Source organism: Halichoerus grypus, chromosome 11, assembly GCF_964656455.1.
Source record: "Halichoerus grypus chromosome 11, mHalGry1.hap1.1, whole genome shotgun sequence".
Lineage (NCBI taxonomy): Eukaryota > Metazoa > Chordata > Mammalia > Carnivora > Phocidae > Halichoerus > Halichoerus grypus.
Window position 1 is genome coordinate 14,687,357 of NC_135722.1, and position 14,200 is coordinate 14,701,556.

General features: G+C 56.8%; 1 protein-coding gene across 3 annotated transcripts; it reads left to right on the forward strand.

Annotated features, from left to right (window-relative positions):
- Positions 1-6,197: 6,197 nt before the first annotated feature.
- Positions 6,198-13,885, forward strand: PACSIN3 (protein kinase C and casein kinase substrate in neurons 3). 3 transcript variants are annotated; one of them, XM_036105102.2, is made up of 11 exons: positions 6,198-6,330; positions 9,206-9,278; positions 9,513-9,602; positions 9,756-9,912; positions 10,643-10,878; positions 10,982-11,137; positions 11,694-11,869; positions 12,017-12,137; positions 12,269-12,405; positions 12,822-12,943; positions 13,338-13,885. In XM_036105102.2, exons 3-11 carry the CDS (start codon positions 9,549-9,551, stop codon positions 13,451-13,453), a joined length of 1,275 nt encoding a protein of 424 aa, XP_035960995.1. In that variant the 5' UTR covers positions 6,198-6,330; positions 9,206-9,278; positions 9,513-9,548; the 3' UTR covers positions 13,454-13,885. The 3 variants fall into 3 exon arrangements, with proteins under 3 accessions (XP_035960995.1, XP_035960998.1, XP_035960996.1); XM_036105105.2 differs by lacking the exon at positions 6,198-6,330 and adding an exon at positions 6,856-6,991; XM_036105103.2 differs by lacking the exon at positions 6,198-6,330 and adding an exon at positions 7,129-7,290.
- The last annotated feature ends 315 nt before the right edge of the window (positions 13,886-14,200 follow it).

Here is a 14,200-nt window from a genome sequence, read left to right on the forward strand (position 1 = left end):
AGGGGTCGTGAGTTCAAGCCCCATGTTGGGCATAGAGCTTACTTAAAAAAAAAAGATGAGAAAATTAGTACTAATGACACTATTATCCAATCTACAAACTTTATTCAAATTTTGCCAAGTGCCCCAGTCATGTCCTTCTCTGGTCCAGAACCCAATCCAAGATCACAGGTTGGGATTCATTTTGGAAATGTACCTCTCCCTTACCATCCACATTTAACCCATCAGAAAGTTCTATGGATTCCTTCCCCCGGATACTTCTTCAGTCCCTGTACTGAGCAGCTGCACCTAGAACCAGCCCCTATCCCTGGTACCTAGATGACCGAAGCAACCTCCTAAATAGTCTCCCTCTTTTTGTCTCCCTCTAATACAGGGGCCACGTGGTTTTTGTGTGAAGGGCTTGATAGCAAACATTTTAGGCTTTTCTGACCCTGCGATCCCCATTGCAACCGCTCCACTCTTCCATTGCAATGTGGAAGCAGCCATAGACAATATGTAAACAAGTGAGCGTGACTCTGTTCTAATAAAACTTTATGGACACTGGAATTTGTCCTTAAAACCTTCACATATCACCAAATCTTCTTCTTCTTTTTTTTTAAAGATTTTATTTATTTATTTGACAGAGAGATAGAGAGAGAGAACAAGTAGGCAGAGAGGCAGGCAGAGGGAGAGGGAGAAGCAGGCTCCCCGCTGAGCAGGGAGCCCGATGCGTGGCTCCATCCCAGGACCCTGGGATCATGACCTGAGCCAAAGGCAGCCGCTTAACTGACTGAGCCACCCAGGCGCCCCACCAAATCTTCTTTTGATTCCTTTCAACCATTTAAAAATGTGAAAACCGGGGCGCCTGGGTGGCTCAGTCCGTTAAGCGGCTGCCTTCGGCTCAGGTCATGATCCCGGGGTCCTGGGATGGAGCCACGCATCGGGCTCCCTGCTCAGCGGGGAGCCTGCTTCTCCCTCTCCTTCTCCCTCTGTGATCTCTCTCGATTTTACTCTCTATCAAGAAAATAAACAAAATCTTTAAAAAATAAATGAATAAGTAAATGTGAAACCATTCTTTGCTCCTGGGCCATCCAGCCTACTCTTTGCTGGTGCCCTGTTCTGATCTGTCCCTCACACAACATCCAGAAAGACACCCCGTCACTCCTCTGCTTAAATTCTGCGCTCAGAATAAGACAAAGCCTGCAGTGTTTGGATGCTGCCCGCCTCTCTTACCTCACCCTCGACCTCTCTCGCTCTCTCCTTCACCACGCCCTACCTACTCTACCTTCTTTCCCAGGAGGTCAAGTTCCCATTTCTGGTTTTTGCACATGTTAGTCCTTTCCTGTAGCATGCTCTCTCCCAGGTTCCCTCTTTACCCAGCCAACTTCCATTTGTCTTTGGGGTCTGTTGGGCTGTCTTGGGGCAGAGAAGCTGAGACTTCCTGAAAGAGTTCTTCTCCGACCCTCCCCTCATTGAAATTATGCTCCCCTCATACCACTATATCCTAAATGTGTTTTTTTCCTTTAGAACACTTATCACCATTTGTAAATACGTATGCAGGCCTTTATTTGGTTTTCCTGGAAAACCCCACAAAGCCAAGCTGCATGTCTGCTTTGTTAACACTGTGGACCAAGCACCCAGCCTGGTGTCTGGCATCGTGGGTGTTCCTTGAAAGTCAGCGAAATAAATGGATCCTCCACTAGAATTCCTTTTTGGCCAATCAGGAGGCCCCCAGGGGACTTCAGAGAAGGGCCCCGAATGAACCAGAGCAGGCATGCTTCCCGAACAGAACCCTCCGCCTACTGACCTGATACCTGGGCTGGGCCCTGGCAGCTCAGGGCACCTTCCAAAGAATCTGCCCCGGGCAAATTCCTGACCCTGGAGAAGCTTTCTCTACGGGCCCCACAGAAGCCGGCTATGCATTTTTACTCTAATGCCGTCCATCTGCTGTTCTTCCTGCCCAGAACAGCTTCCCCCACTGAGGTTCGCTCCTCTCCATAACTCTGACCATTTTTTTCTACCTGGGGTTGCCTGCGATCTTAAAAACAGAGCTGTTGAACCAAAATACTTTACTCAGCTGCCTGTCAGGAATGCTGGGGCAATGTCCAGAGGCCACGAAGAGTAACACAGCAGCCTGCTTGCCGCCCTCTGCTCTCCTCCGCCCTTCTCAGGGCTGCCTGCCAGACTTCTTTGGCTAAATCTCCTCTAGCCCCTCCACGCACACTTCCCACTGCCTGTAGGATAAAGTCCGAACTCCTCAGCCCACCTTGCAGATCTTCACTGTTCAATCTCAACTCATTTTCCAGCTTCATCTTCCATCTGCCTCCACCCCATCCTGAACTCAATATTCTAGGTATTCTAGATCGGAACTGTCCCATACAGTTGCCGCCAGCCACCTGCGGCTGTTAAATTTTTAATTAAAATTAAATTTTATTAAATTTTATTAAAATTAAAAATTCAGCTCCTAACTGCAAGTGCGAAATAGCCACAGGTGGCTAGCGGTTGCGTATGGGTCAGTGCAGCTCTACAGCGTTCCCATCATTGCAGAAAATTCCATTCGGACAGCACTGTGTTAGACAAGAAGATCCACTCAGGATTTCCTAAAAACTCTTTATTATACAATTTACATACAAGTACATGCTCATTGCTAATTTCCTAACACTACAAGAATCTCTTTTTATTTTTATTTTTTTTATTTTTATTTTTTAAAGATTTTATTTATTTGACAGAGAGAGACACAGCGAGAGAGGGAACACAAGCTGGGGGAGTGGGAGAGGGAGAAGCAGGCTTCCCGCTGAGCAGGGAGCCCGATGTGGGGCTCGATCCCAGGACCCTGGGATCATGACCTGAGCCGAAGGCACATGCTTAACGACTGAGCCACCCAGGCGCCCCTACAAGAATCTCTTTTACCAATTCTAGACCTATCCCTAGAGATAGCCACCAAAATCAGTTTGGTATATATTCTCCGAATTTTTTGTGTGCTCTGCGTTTTGGTTTTTTTTTTTCATCCAACAGGGTCTTGGAGCTCTTCATATAAGAACACATCTTGGGGCGCCCAGGTGGCGCCGTTGGTAGGCATCCCACTCTTGGTTTTGGCTCAGGTCAGGATCTCATGGTTGTGAGATGGAGCCCGGAGTTGGGCTTTGTGCTCAGCCTCTGCCCCTCCCCCTGCGCGCTCTCTCTCTAATAAATAAATAAATCTAAAAAAACAAAGAACAAAAAACATCTCCATCTACCTTGTGCTTCAGGTGCTGCAGAGTTTAGCCATGGCATGAATGAATTCTAGGTTCAAAAATTCAACTATTTTTTTTTTCTCTCCAGCACTTTGGTGTTTATCGTTATTTCCAAATCTCTGGTGTATATACAGGATTTTTTAAGTGGCTGACGTGGCCGGTGGGCCACTCTGAGGGGCAGGGCTTGGGCCCCACCACCCTGTCCCCGGAGGGAGTCCCTGGGCCGGGGCCTCTCAGCACCCTAACCCTAACCCTAACCTATGCACTTTGGTGACCAGCCAGCCATCAGCCTCTTGATGGACATTTGCTTCCAGTTTTCCCTTACTGCAAACAAATACTACATGCAAACATCCTTGTACCTTTTTCTGCACTTCTACACATGTTTGTCTAGGGTAGATTCCAAAAAGCGAAATTGCTGGATCACCAAGTCATATGCTAACACCTCTGGGGCTTGGCACACCCTGGTGCTCCCGCCTACGGTGCCCCTTCACAGGACTCATTCCTGCTCATCAAGCCCAATCAAGTGTCATCACCTGGTGAAAGGTGGTCTCTTCTGGTTCTGTTTTTCCAAAGTACTTCCTACCCACACCGTATCATTAGCGTACACCTAAGACTATGCCTTATTTATCTTGTATTCTCAATACCTAGAAGAGGGCTTAACATAGAACAAAAATTCAAATGATTTCTCCACTGGATGACTGAATGAATAAATAAACAAATAAAGGTACAGTGGTTAGGACATTCCAGAAACTCAAGGTGAGAGAGTCTGTGAGTGTTGTGAACTTAGGCGTTGGACCAATCTGTCACCTGGTGCCCTGAGCCAGGCTGCCTCTCTCGGTTTCTGTCTATCCAGCCTCTGACCCCGGGCATCTCATTTGGAACTCCGTTTAAGTTCAGTATTTCGAGGATAGAGCTGCATGAGTATTCAGGGGCTCTCTGGCCGCAGAGCATAGAAATCTGAGCCCCTGGGGACAGCAGGGGGTTGGTGTTCCAAAGGCAGCTCTGTCTCCTTTCACCTTTGAAGCAGCTCCGTATGCTCTGGGTTTTAGTTTATTTCTTCTCCCTACAGTACCTTAGGGGCAATTAAAATCAGCTGCAATATTTTTGCTTTCTGCCTCCTGATTGGAATCTAAGAGAAGCCAGATGCTTTCCAGTCCATATCCCCTTCTCCTTGTGATCTGAGGAACAGCCCTCTTTTCTGAATCTCTCTCTGGCCTGGCTTTCCCAGATGCCAGTCTGGCTTGCAGCCTTTATTTTTAATGGGGTTTTAATAGGTGGTTCCTGCAATTAATTTCATTCTTGTGTTTTCACACTTTCTGTCTAGGTGCCTAAAGGCCCCCAGGCACTAGGTGGGATGTTAACTGATTTAAAATAATACAGGACAGTATAGCTGTCATTATAGATTAGCCCAGCTCCTCTCATTTACAGCTTTCACAATCAGTAATTAGCTGGGGCACACGGTCCATTTGGGAGGTCAGCCGGGTCACCTGTCATGTTTCATAGAGGTAGAAACAGAAATATGGAAAAAAAAAAAAGTGACTTTTTCATGCCCCAACAGAGACTGGGTGTTGAAACTGGTTTCAGAAGCCACATCCTGCTGGGTACACACCCAGTGAGCGCCAAGGCCAGGATCCACTGCTCAGGTTGGATTTGCCAAACGCGCTGCGTCCTGGATGCCCACAGTTTCACCCTCCCACTAGGACTGTGGAGCAGCTCAGTCCTCAGCAGCTAATACTACCACCTGAAATTACCCTCATTCATTCTCTTCAAGACCCTTTTCCATTTTATGAGCGAATTTATCTGCATAAAGAACGCATCAGCGGTTCCTCTCGGATTCAGAAAAATACTTTTGCTATTTTTAAAGCTGCAATTTAAAAATCCGCGCACACGCACTCACACTCCTCAGGGAGTGGTGGTGGGGCGGGGAGTGGGGCAGAAGGGTACGTGCTGGAGAGAGAACGGCTTGGCCTTTGGCTTCCCAGAGCGCAACGCCGTCCCCCTGGGGGCGCACTCCTCTGAGCCCACTGGGGCTCTTCAATCCCCAGCGAATTTGCGCCATCAGGACCCTCTGAGCGCCCGGGGCGTTGGACCCTGCTAACCCGCCCCCCCCTCTCCTGCCAGGCGGAGGGCTCGGTCGTCGGGTCCCCCGGCCCAGGAGGGATCGGGAGGGACGGAGAGGCCAAGCAGGTGGCGATTAGGTCAGCCTCGGAACATTCTTGGACCGCTCCAGTGGATATAAATAACAGACAGGCAGGCTGCGAAAAATCCCAGGGTGGGGGCAAAGAGGGTGAGGGAGAAGGGACTTATTAAGGGTGGGGTGGCAGCGTGGCGATCTGGAAAAAATCTACCAAAGCTGGTGACTGACAAGGGGTGGGGGTGGAGGGGCAAAGGGATTTAAGAATGAACCGTGGTACAGAATCTGGGACTAAGAACACGGAGGGGGAGGAGCTCATGCCTTTTTGCCCCACACCCACCGCGTGTCCGACGCAGTCCTCAGATTGGCAGGCAGGGCTGTGCATGGAAAGGGCACGGCTTTGGAATCCGGGTCTTGCCCGACTACGGATCTTTTGCAAGCTGCTGAAGGTCTCCCGGCCTCAGTTTCCGCATCTGTACAATGGGAATCCTAATGCTTCAAAGGGGGTGGTTGTGAGCCTCGCCGGAACTAACTTATAAGAAAGGCGTGCTCAGCAAAGAAATGTTAAGGCAGTGTAGCCCCCAGCCCTCCCTCCAAGGGGTACCCGGGCAGGCCCAACCCCTTCCCGCTTCCACGGGTCTCCCAGGCTCTGCAAAGGCCGGGAGGGGCAAAGCCGAAATCCGACTCCCTTGAGCCGCGCGGCGCCACCCTGCGGAGCGGGCCCTGGCGCTTCTCCCGTTGGAGCCGATAGCCCACGGCCCGCGCTCCGGGAGCCGCAGGTCGCCGCGATGCCTGCAGCCCCTGCGCCCCGGCCTCTGGCGGGTGGGGTTGGGGCCGCGGCCTCGAGGAGAGGGCGGGGCCGGGGGCCGGGCTTCCCGGGGGAGGGCCGGGCGCGCTCCGGGAGGCGGTGGCCCCGGCCCGGGAGCGGCAGGACTCCGGCCGGAGCGTGGCCGGACCCCACCCGCCGAGACGCCCAGGAAGGACTCGGTGAGTGCTGCCCCGGCGGGAACTGCGGGGAGGCGGCGGCGGGAGCGGCGAATCGATCCCGCCCTCTCCTCCGGCTCCTGAAGTTTGCAATGGGACCGACTCCCGCCCTGGGAGCCCCCAGTCTGCGCGAGGACGGGAAGAGCGCCGCCGAGCCGAGGGGGTGTCTCATCTGCGGCGCGGCGCACCCCGCGATTTCCCAGGCCGGCGGAGGAGAGGGGGGCATCGCGGCTGGAGGGCCACACCATGTCCTAGGGCTCCTCAAAGGCCCCCAAACGCCCCGGGGACCCCTCGCTCTTTGCAAAGAGCCCTAATTCCTGGGCCGCTGCCCCGGGTCACCTTCTGGAGTCCACGGCCGGGCTGGCCCAGGCAGGGTGCGCCCCCTCCCCTCAGCGGTGATCTGCTGGCCCCACCCCCGCCGAGACCAAGTTCAACAAGTTTGGCAAAGAAGTCCTAGAGCCTCCATGGCTGGGCCCGGCCCGGCCGCTCCGCGTGGGCTCCACCGGCTCCGAGTGGTGCAGCTCCGGGCCGGCAGGCGGGCCGGTCGAAGGGCGCCGTCCATAAGGGCTGAGGCCAGACACGGGCAGCCACTGGGCTCCGAGGGTTGGTGTAGAGGCTCCGGGTTTGGAGTGCGTCATCAGGGAGCAGGCACCTCGGGCGGCAGGTCGGGTTTCCAAAAGTGCCCCTTTGTTATGCCCCTCCCTGGCCCTGCCTCCTCCCCTTTCCCTGCGCCACCCCTTCCCCCACCCTCCGGGGCGGCTCTGGCTGCTGGTTCCAGCCACTCTAGCCTAGGCACCCCTCTCTGGACCAGTGGGCCGCCCACCACTGTGCCTCCACATCCTAGGGCTGCGGGCCGCCCGGGAGGCGCTGAGGAGCCCCTGGGCGCAGCCTGTGACTCAGGAGGACGGGCGGGGCAGGACGGCCGTGCTCCCTCCCAGGGGCCTGCCCCCAGCTTCTGGGAAGGTGGGGGCTGGTCTGCGCGGGGGTGGGGGTGGGGGGTACCTACCTGCCTTAGGTAGGGAGAGTGGGTTCTTCCCCGAGTCTCAGCACTTCCTACCTTGGCCCCGGCGGCTCTGAGGAGACCGTGCCAAGCGCCCTCGCAGACTTCTGCCGGCCCAGTAGGTCGTGGCTACCTGGGCTGGGAAGCATTCATTATCTGCCTTCAGAGCTCTTGCCTGTGGCCGAGTGTGTTCTGGGGACCAGTCTGGGTCTCTGCTGAAGTCAGGAGGCTCGGGGTGCCCCTCATGGCATGCAGGGCCCACCCCCATAGCTAGATGCAGCCAGGGCTGTGGGGCCTGGCTGTGCCTGGGACTCGGGCTTGTGTTTGCTCTGGGAGGCGGGAGGGAGCAGTGCCAGCCCTGCACACACAGCTTGCTCTGTTCTGGGGCCAGAGAGAGGGAACGGGTGGGGGGCAGGTCTCCCGGGAGCCTGGAGGCTGGAGCAGGCAGGGGGCCCAGGCCCCTGGATGCCTGACTGGGACTGCTCCGAAGGCCCTGTGATTTACAGCTGCGGCTCTGTTTCTCTCCATCTGGTTGGCAAGTCCTTTCTGGGTAAATGGGGCAGGCTCAAGAAGAAGCAAGGGGAAGTGCTGAGGACCCCGGTGGGCCAGCCACTCTGTCCCTCTCCTGCTCTGTACCCAGGCCGCACGGCTGCACGCCTCAGCTCTCTCTCCCGTTAGCTTAGGGCTCGATCCCACCTAGGCCAAGCTTTCTCACAGCTGCTGTAGCCAGCAGGTTTCCTGGTCCTTTTCCCGTTTCTTCATTCAGCTACCAGCTCCAGTGCCCAAAGAAACCCGCAAATTGGACCCCCTCTGGCAATGACTGGGGACAGATCCTCTCCTGTCAGTGACGATCCGATGGAATATATAATATATAGCCTGACGGAGGGCTCACAAGGGGCTGCGTGAATGGGGGTAGAGCAATGGGGTCCGGGAGACTGGAGTTTTGAAGGATGGATAGTGGCTTGTCAGTTTGGAGGGGAGCAGTGTGATAGAGCCCTGCTTTGGGGGAAGTGGGCACCTACTCTGTCCCCCTGGGCCTGGCGGTGTCCCTTGGGCTTGCTCAGAGGAGGAAGCGGTTTCCTTCTAGGGGCTTAAGTCAGTGCTGGGGACAGCTGAGCCGCTGCCAAGAGGCAGGAGGGGAGTGGCCGCGTGCCACTGTGTCCTCTAGCCTCTGGGGTCGTGGCTCTGGGGTTGGAATCCACCTTGCCCTCCTCTATGGTTCTGGTGCACACTCTTAGAATGGCTGATGGCCTGTCGGCATCCCCATGCTGCCCCAGACTCTGGGTTTTTTGAGGGCGGGGCTGAGTTATTCATTACCCAGGGAGGCTTGTGGGACCTCAGTGGATGCTGTGGAAGAGGATGAATGTCCCTTGTGACTGTCAGGCCCCTCACATTTCTTGCTCATTGCCTGGTTTGAGTCTGAGACCAGCCCTGGCACGGAAGACCAGGAGGCAGAATTTCTACCTCACCAGGGCAGTAAAATGCACTTGTTCAAGCTTCTTGGCCAAGATCAGACTCAGGCTTCCTGGCTCCCAGTCTGCTCTTGCGGGCAAAGGGAGTCACTGGAGTGTGGTCGGGCACCCTCCGACTTGGCCTGGTCTGGTAAAGGGTCGTCTTGTTGTTCAGGGGAAGGTAACAGGGCCTGGCGTGGGCAGGTATCCTCCGCTCTCATCTGTAGTGGGGAAGGGGGGCAGCGGGGCCCTATGCCCACCACCCACCCCCGCCTGCCACCTAATCCCCAGTTGGATCGTGTGACCTGCCTGGCATTCTCCTGGCTGGAATCTGGCGCTTCTGACAGCAGTTGCTATATCGGGGGAGCCGGGCACCGCCCTGGACGCTCTAGGTCCCTGCCCTCACCCCCTGCCTTGCTTTTCTTAGCTTCAAGGCAGAATCACAGTGGCAGCTTTGAGAGTTGGACATCCAGGTCCCTGAAGTGATCTCTAGGACCCAGGTAGGTGGAATGAGGCTGGGTGGGGGAGGGGGTGGGCAGACTCAGGGCCCAATGGCCATCCTTTCTCCTATCCCAGCCCCTCCTGGGACCTTCCAGACCCCCACCTCCTAGCTCTGACAGTTCCTTGGATGGTAGGGATAGCCGTGGGGACAAAGTCCAGGGATAGGAGAGGATCTTTTCCTCTCCCCAACAGTGTATATCTGGCTTCCCTGCTTACCCCTCTGCCCTCCACAGCCCCCATCCGCCACCATTCCGTGCTGCGGGGACACCATGGCTCCGGAGGAAGACGCTGGAGGGGAGGCCCTGGAGGGCAGTTTCTGGGAGGTGAGCAGCTGGGTCCTAGGTTTGGTGGTGGCACTGAAATGCACCCCGCCTCCCCCGGGCCCAGCCACATGTCCACCGGAGGAGCTGAGCTGTCAGCCCCAGCCCTGGAGGGGGCTTCTCCCAGTGACACCGCCTTTCTCCTGTCTGCCCCAGGCTGGCAACTATAGGCGGACCGTGCAGCGGGTGGAGGACGGGCATCGGCTCTGCGGGGACCTGGTCAGCTGCTTCCAGGAACGAGCCCGCATTGAGAAGGCCTACGCCCAGCAGCTGGCTGATTGGGCCCGCAAGTGGAGGGGCACCGTGGAAAAGGGTGAGCCAGCGCTCGGGCCTTGCTGGGAGCAGAGGCCGCTGAGGGTGGGGAGATCAGGCGAGGCAGCTTCTTTTTTGTACCTCTTATGAGAAGTTTGAGGATTCGGCGTATGCCTTCCCTTTGAAGAGGGAAGAGCTTCCTGGTTATTCTTAACAGTTGTTAAGAATAATCTAGCTGTTAAGAGTTTGCAAAGTATGGTCGTGAGTTACTTTGATGTTTCTAACAGCCCTGTGGTGGAGATGGTCCTGTTTTACCCATTTTCTAGAGGAGAATCCAGAAATTCAGAGAGGCTAGGCGACTTGCCTGAAGTCATACAGCTAGGAAGAGCTGAACCTCAAACCTAGGCCTTCTGACTCGGGAGCTAGGGATCTTTCCATCCTGACAAGCTTGTTCTTCCCTCTGAGGCAATAGAGTGTAGTGGTTGATGCCGCAGAGTTGGGTTTGAACCTCAGCTGCAATGTTTTGGGCAGTTAACTTGTGGCTGTAATGCTTTGGGTGATTAGTTCACTTTCCTGGGCTACTGTTTTTCGCCTGTTAAATGTTGATGGTGACTCTGTTTTCATGGTGGTGGATAAGGATTCGGTGAGATCGCGTATATCCCTAAGTAGCCGCTGACCTCTTTGTTGTTCACCTTTGCATCCCCCGCTGCGGGCAGGCCCCTGGGGTGAGGGGGGTGGGCTCGTTTCTGGCGGCGTCCCTGGCCGGGTCCCAGCCCAGCCCTTCCCTGCAGGCCCCCAGTACGGCACGCTGGAGAAGGCCTGGCACGCCTTCTTCACGGCAGCCGAGAGGCTGAGCGCGCTGCACCTGGAGGTGCGGGAGAAGCTGCAGGGGCAGGACAGCGAGCGGGTGCGCGCCTGGCAGCGGGGGGCCTTCCACCGGCCTGTGCTGGGTGGCTTCCGCGAGAGCCGGGCTGCGGAGGATGGCTTCCGCAAGGCCCAGAAGCCCTGGCTCAAGAGGCTGAAGGAGGTGAGCCTGGGAGGGATGGGTCCCTTCCCGAATCCGCCCCGGGGCTGGAGGGGGCCGGGGCTTGGCATTGCAGGGTCTCCGGATTTGTCCCCGTGTGTGCCAGGTTGAGGCTTCCAAGAAGAGCTACCATGCAGCACGGAAGGAGGAGAAGACAGCCCAGACTCGGGAGAGCCACGCAAAGGCGGACAGCGCCGTCTCCCAAGAGCAGCGGCGCAAGCTGCAGGAGCGGGTGGACCGCTGCACCAAGGAGGCCGAGAAGGTACCGGCGCCGGGCACGCCTCTCCCAGGCCCCGAACTCAACGCTCTCCAGATCATCACTTAAAAGAGGAGCCAGAGAAAAGCTGATGCTTTACCCAGGGAAAGAAACGGTTCAGTTTCAGGCGTTGGGAGCATCTTAGCAGTTGAGGGGACCATCCAGCTCCTTTCCTTCCGCTGTGTCTCCTCCCCTCCCCCCCCACAAGCTCTCACGTTGCCTGCTCTACCAGAGCGCCCTGTCCTCCAGCTCTATCTGCTGCTCAGTTTCTACCTCCTCCAGGAAGCCTGTCCTGATTTCTCCCTCCCCGTTCCTCGAGGTTGACCTCATCTCACCCCCCCCATCTTCACTCACCTGACTCTGAAAGTGGTTGTGCCCAATGTCCCCTCCCCTGTTCGGCTGCTGGGGTCTTGGAGGGCTGGGGCTGCGGCCTCATTGCCGCAGGTGCCTGGCCCGGGGTCTCCCCCGCCCCCCCCCCCCCCCGCTGGCGTTCTGTAAATACTAGTGGAGTCCTGAGTGGAAGAAGGTCTGGTCCTCACCAGGCCCCTCCTCTCCCACCCAGATGAAAACCCACTACGAGCAGACGTTGGCAGAACTGCATCGCTACACCCCGCGCTACATGGAAGACATGGAGCAGGCCTTCGAGAGCTGCCAGGCGGCCGAGCGCCAGCGGCTCCTCTTCTTCAAGGATATGTTGCTTACCTTACACCAGCACCTCGACCTCTCCAGCAGCGAGAGGTATGGCCTGCGAGCTGGGCATGGAGGCCTGGGGGTAATGCTGGGTCTGCTCCATCTCCCCCAGGCTCTGGCCAGGCGGAATGAGTTTGGGGGGGCCGGTACTGGGGCCCAGGGCTCCCCAGGTTGAGGTTGTGCCTTGGGCCACAGGTTCCACGAACTCCACCGAGACCTGCATCAGGGCATCGAGGCAGCCAGTGATGAAGAGGATCTGCGCTGGTGGCGCAGCACCCACGGGCCAGGCATGGCCATGAACTGGCCGCAGTTTGAGGTCTGCGTTCCGGGCTGGCTGGGGCTGGGAGGGGCGGTGGGCTCAGCCTGGACCTCAGGAGGGAGGCTAGGGCTTGGGATGAGGGCTGCCACCACAGCAGCCCAGCCTGACCCTAAGCACTGTCCCCACAGGAGTGGTCCTTGGATACACAGAGGACAATTAGCAGGAAGGAGAAGGGTGGCCGGAGCCCTGATGAGGTTACTCTGACCAGCATCGTGCCCACAAGAGATGGCGCTGCACCCCCACCCCAGTCCCCGGGGTCCCCAGGGTGAGAGCCGGAAACCTGGCTGTGGGAAGGAAATAGCTCTGCCCCCTGCCCTGCCCTCTTTCCCTCTGTCTCCTTCTCTTCATTCCCCTCACACCTGAAGTGGTTGACAATTGGTGCCAGGAACCTTAGGACCTACTTAGTAGTTGTCATGATGCCAGTGTTCATGGTGGTTTAGCTTTGCCAGGCGGTTCCCACGTTCGCGCTCACCTACTGCTCATGTCGGCCCTGGGTGGCGGGAAGCGCGCCAAGCTCACAAGCATGTGTGGCAGAGGTCAGACTAGGATCTTTCAGTTCTTTCCCACCTGCCTCTCCCAGGGTTCTTCCGGAGGGCGAGCCCTTGGCCCTGGGTCCTAGGCTCTCTTGCTCAAGGTGGTCCTTGTGCCCTGAGCCTGCCGCCTTCTGTCTCCCCTCTCTAGCGGTGGGCAAGATGAGGAGTGGTCAGATGAGGAGAATCCCCGGAAGGCTGCCACTGGGGTGCGGGTGCGGGCGCTCTATGACTACGCCGGCCAGGAAGCTGATGAGCTGAGCTTCCGAGCAGGTACCCAGGGACCCCTTTTCTGTTCCTTTCCAGCCTTCTGCTACCCCCTCCCCTCCTTTACAACCTGAGCAGGGGTGTGGAAAAGGGAAGCCTGATGCCTACTTCCCAAGGGCCAGTTGTCTGATTCTGAAAGGCTGCTGTGGGTCCAGCCCCCGGGGGTCAAGAGTGTCTGCTCTGAGCCCGCACCTCCCTCTCAAAGTCACCAGCTGGGGCCTGCTTGATGCTTCAGGGTCTGGGGTGGGGTGGCTTGCGGACTTTGACCTCTCTTTGCCTGAGGCATGTCTCTTCTTGGGGCTGGGTTCTCCTACTACCTCCTCCCCCTCAGTCCTTGACCCAGTTGCAGGATTGGGGCTGGGCCAGGGCAATGGGTAGTGACGAATCCCCTTTGCCCCAGGGGAGGAGCTGCTGAAGATGAGCGAGGAGGATGAGCAGGGCTGGTGCCAGGGCCAGCTGCAGAGTGGCCGCATCGGTCTGTACCCTGCCAATTACGTGGAATGTGTGGGGGCCTGACCTCCCGTGACAGCCCTTCTGCAGCGTTTCTCCACCTTGCATCAGAGCCCAGCTTCTCTTGGACCGCCGGACCTGAGGGCCCTGGACCATGGTGCCCCTGCTACCCTTCTGTCCATTGAGGAGGAAGGAAGTCCTGGGACCCAGGGAGGGGATCGGCCTGCATCTAGGAAGGGACTGGTAGGGAAGGGCCAACTGAGTCTAGGCTGAGGGGGTAGATGAGGAGGTCAGGTGACGACAGAAGGGCTCAGGGGTGCCTGGGCCTCTCCAGGAATGGGTGGGTCTCCCCAGGAGCTGTGGACCCAGTTCCTGGTCTTAGTGTTTTGGGGTTCCTGGGGTGGTCTTGGGGTGAGTGTAGTTCTGGGCTAGCAGCACTCTCTTGTGGTTTGTTCTAGTGTGTATTAAACTTGGAAAAAAAAAAAAAAGGCACTGTCAGGCGTGTGTGCATCTTTTCTGATACTCCACCCTTGCCAGGCTGCAGAGAGCATCTGGGGAGAGGCACTGAGTGGGAGGTCTGTGGGCCTAGAGTTTGTTATGGGCAAAGGTTTGGCAGCTTGGTATCTGCTCTGGCTAGTATCTCCTTTGAGGACCTTAATCTGGGGTGGGAGTACTCAAGATTGGGCTTGGTGTGAGCCCGCCAAGTTGGAGGCTGGGTATTGAGTTCTGGGCTGGACGGGAGCCCAGCCAGTTTGTCTTCCGTTCAGGCCGGTGGGACCGCGAGTGCTTGGTAGAACTGTTAATCATTACTCA

Coding starts and splice junctions, on each gene's coding strand:
- PACSIN3 (XM_036105102.2), top strand. CDS start 9,549: ATGGCTCCGGAGGAAGACGCTGGAGGGGAGGCCCTGGAGGGCAGTTTC. Junction 10,879..10,981: donor GGCTCAAGAGGCTGAAGGAG/GTGAGCCTGGGA, acceptor CGTGTGTGCCAG/GTTGAGGCTTCCAAGAAGAG. Junction 12,406..12,821: donor CAGTCCCCGGGGTCCCCAGG/GTGAGAGCCGGA, acceptor TCCCCTCTCTAG/CGGTGGGCAAGATGAGGAGT.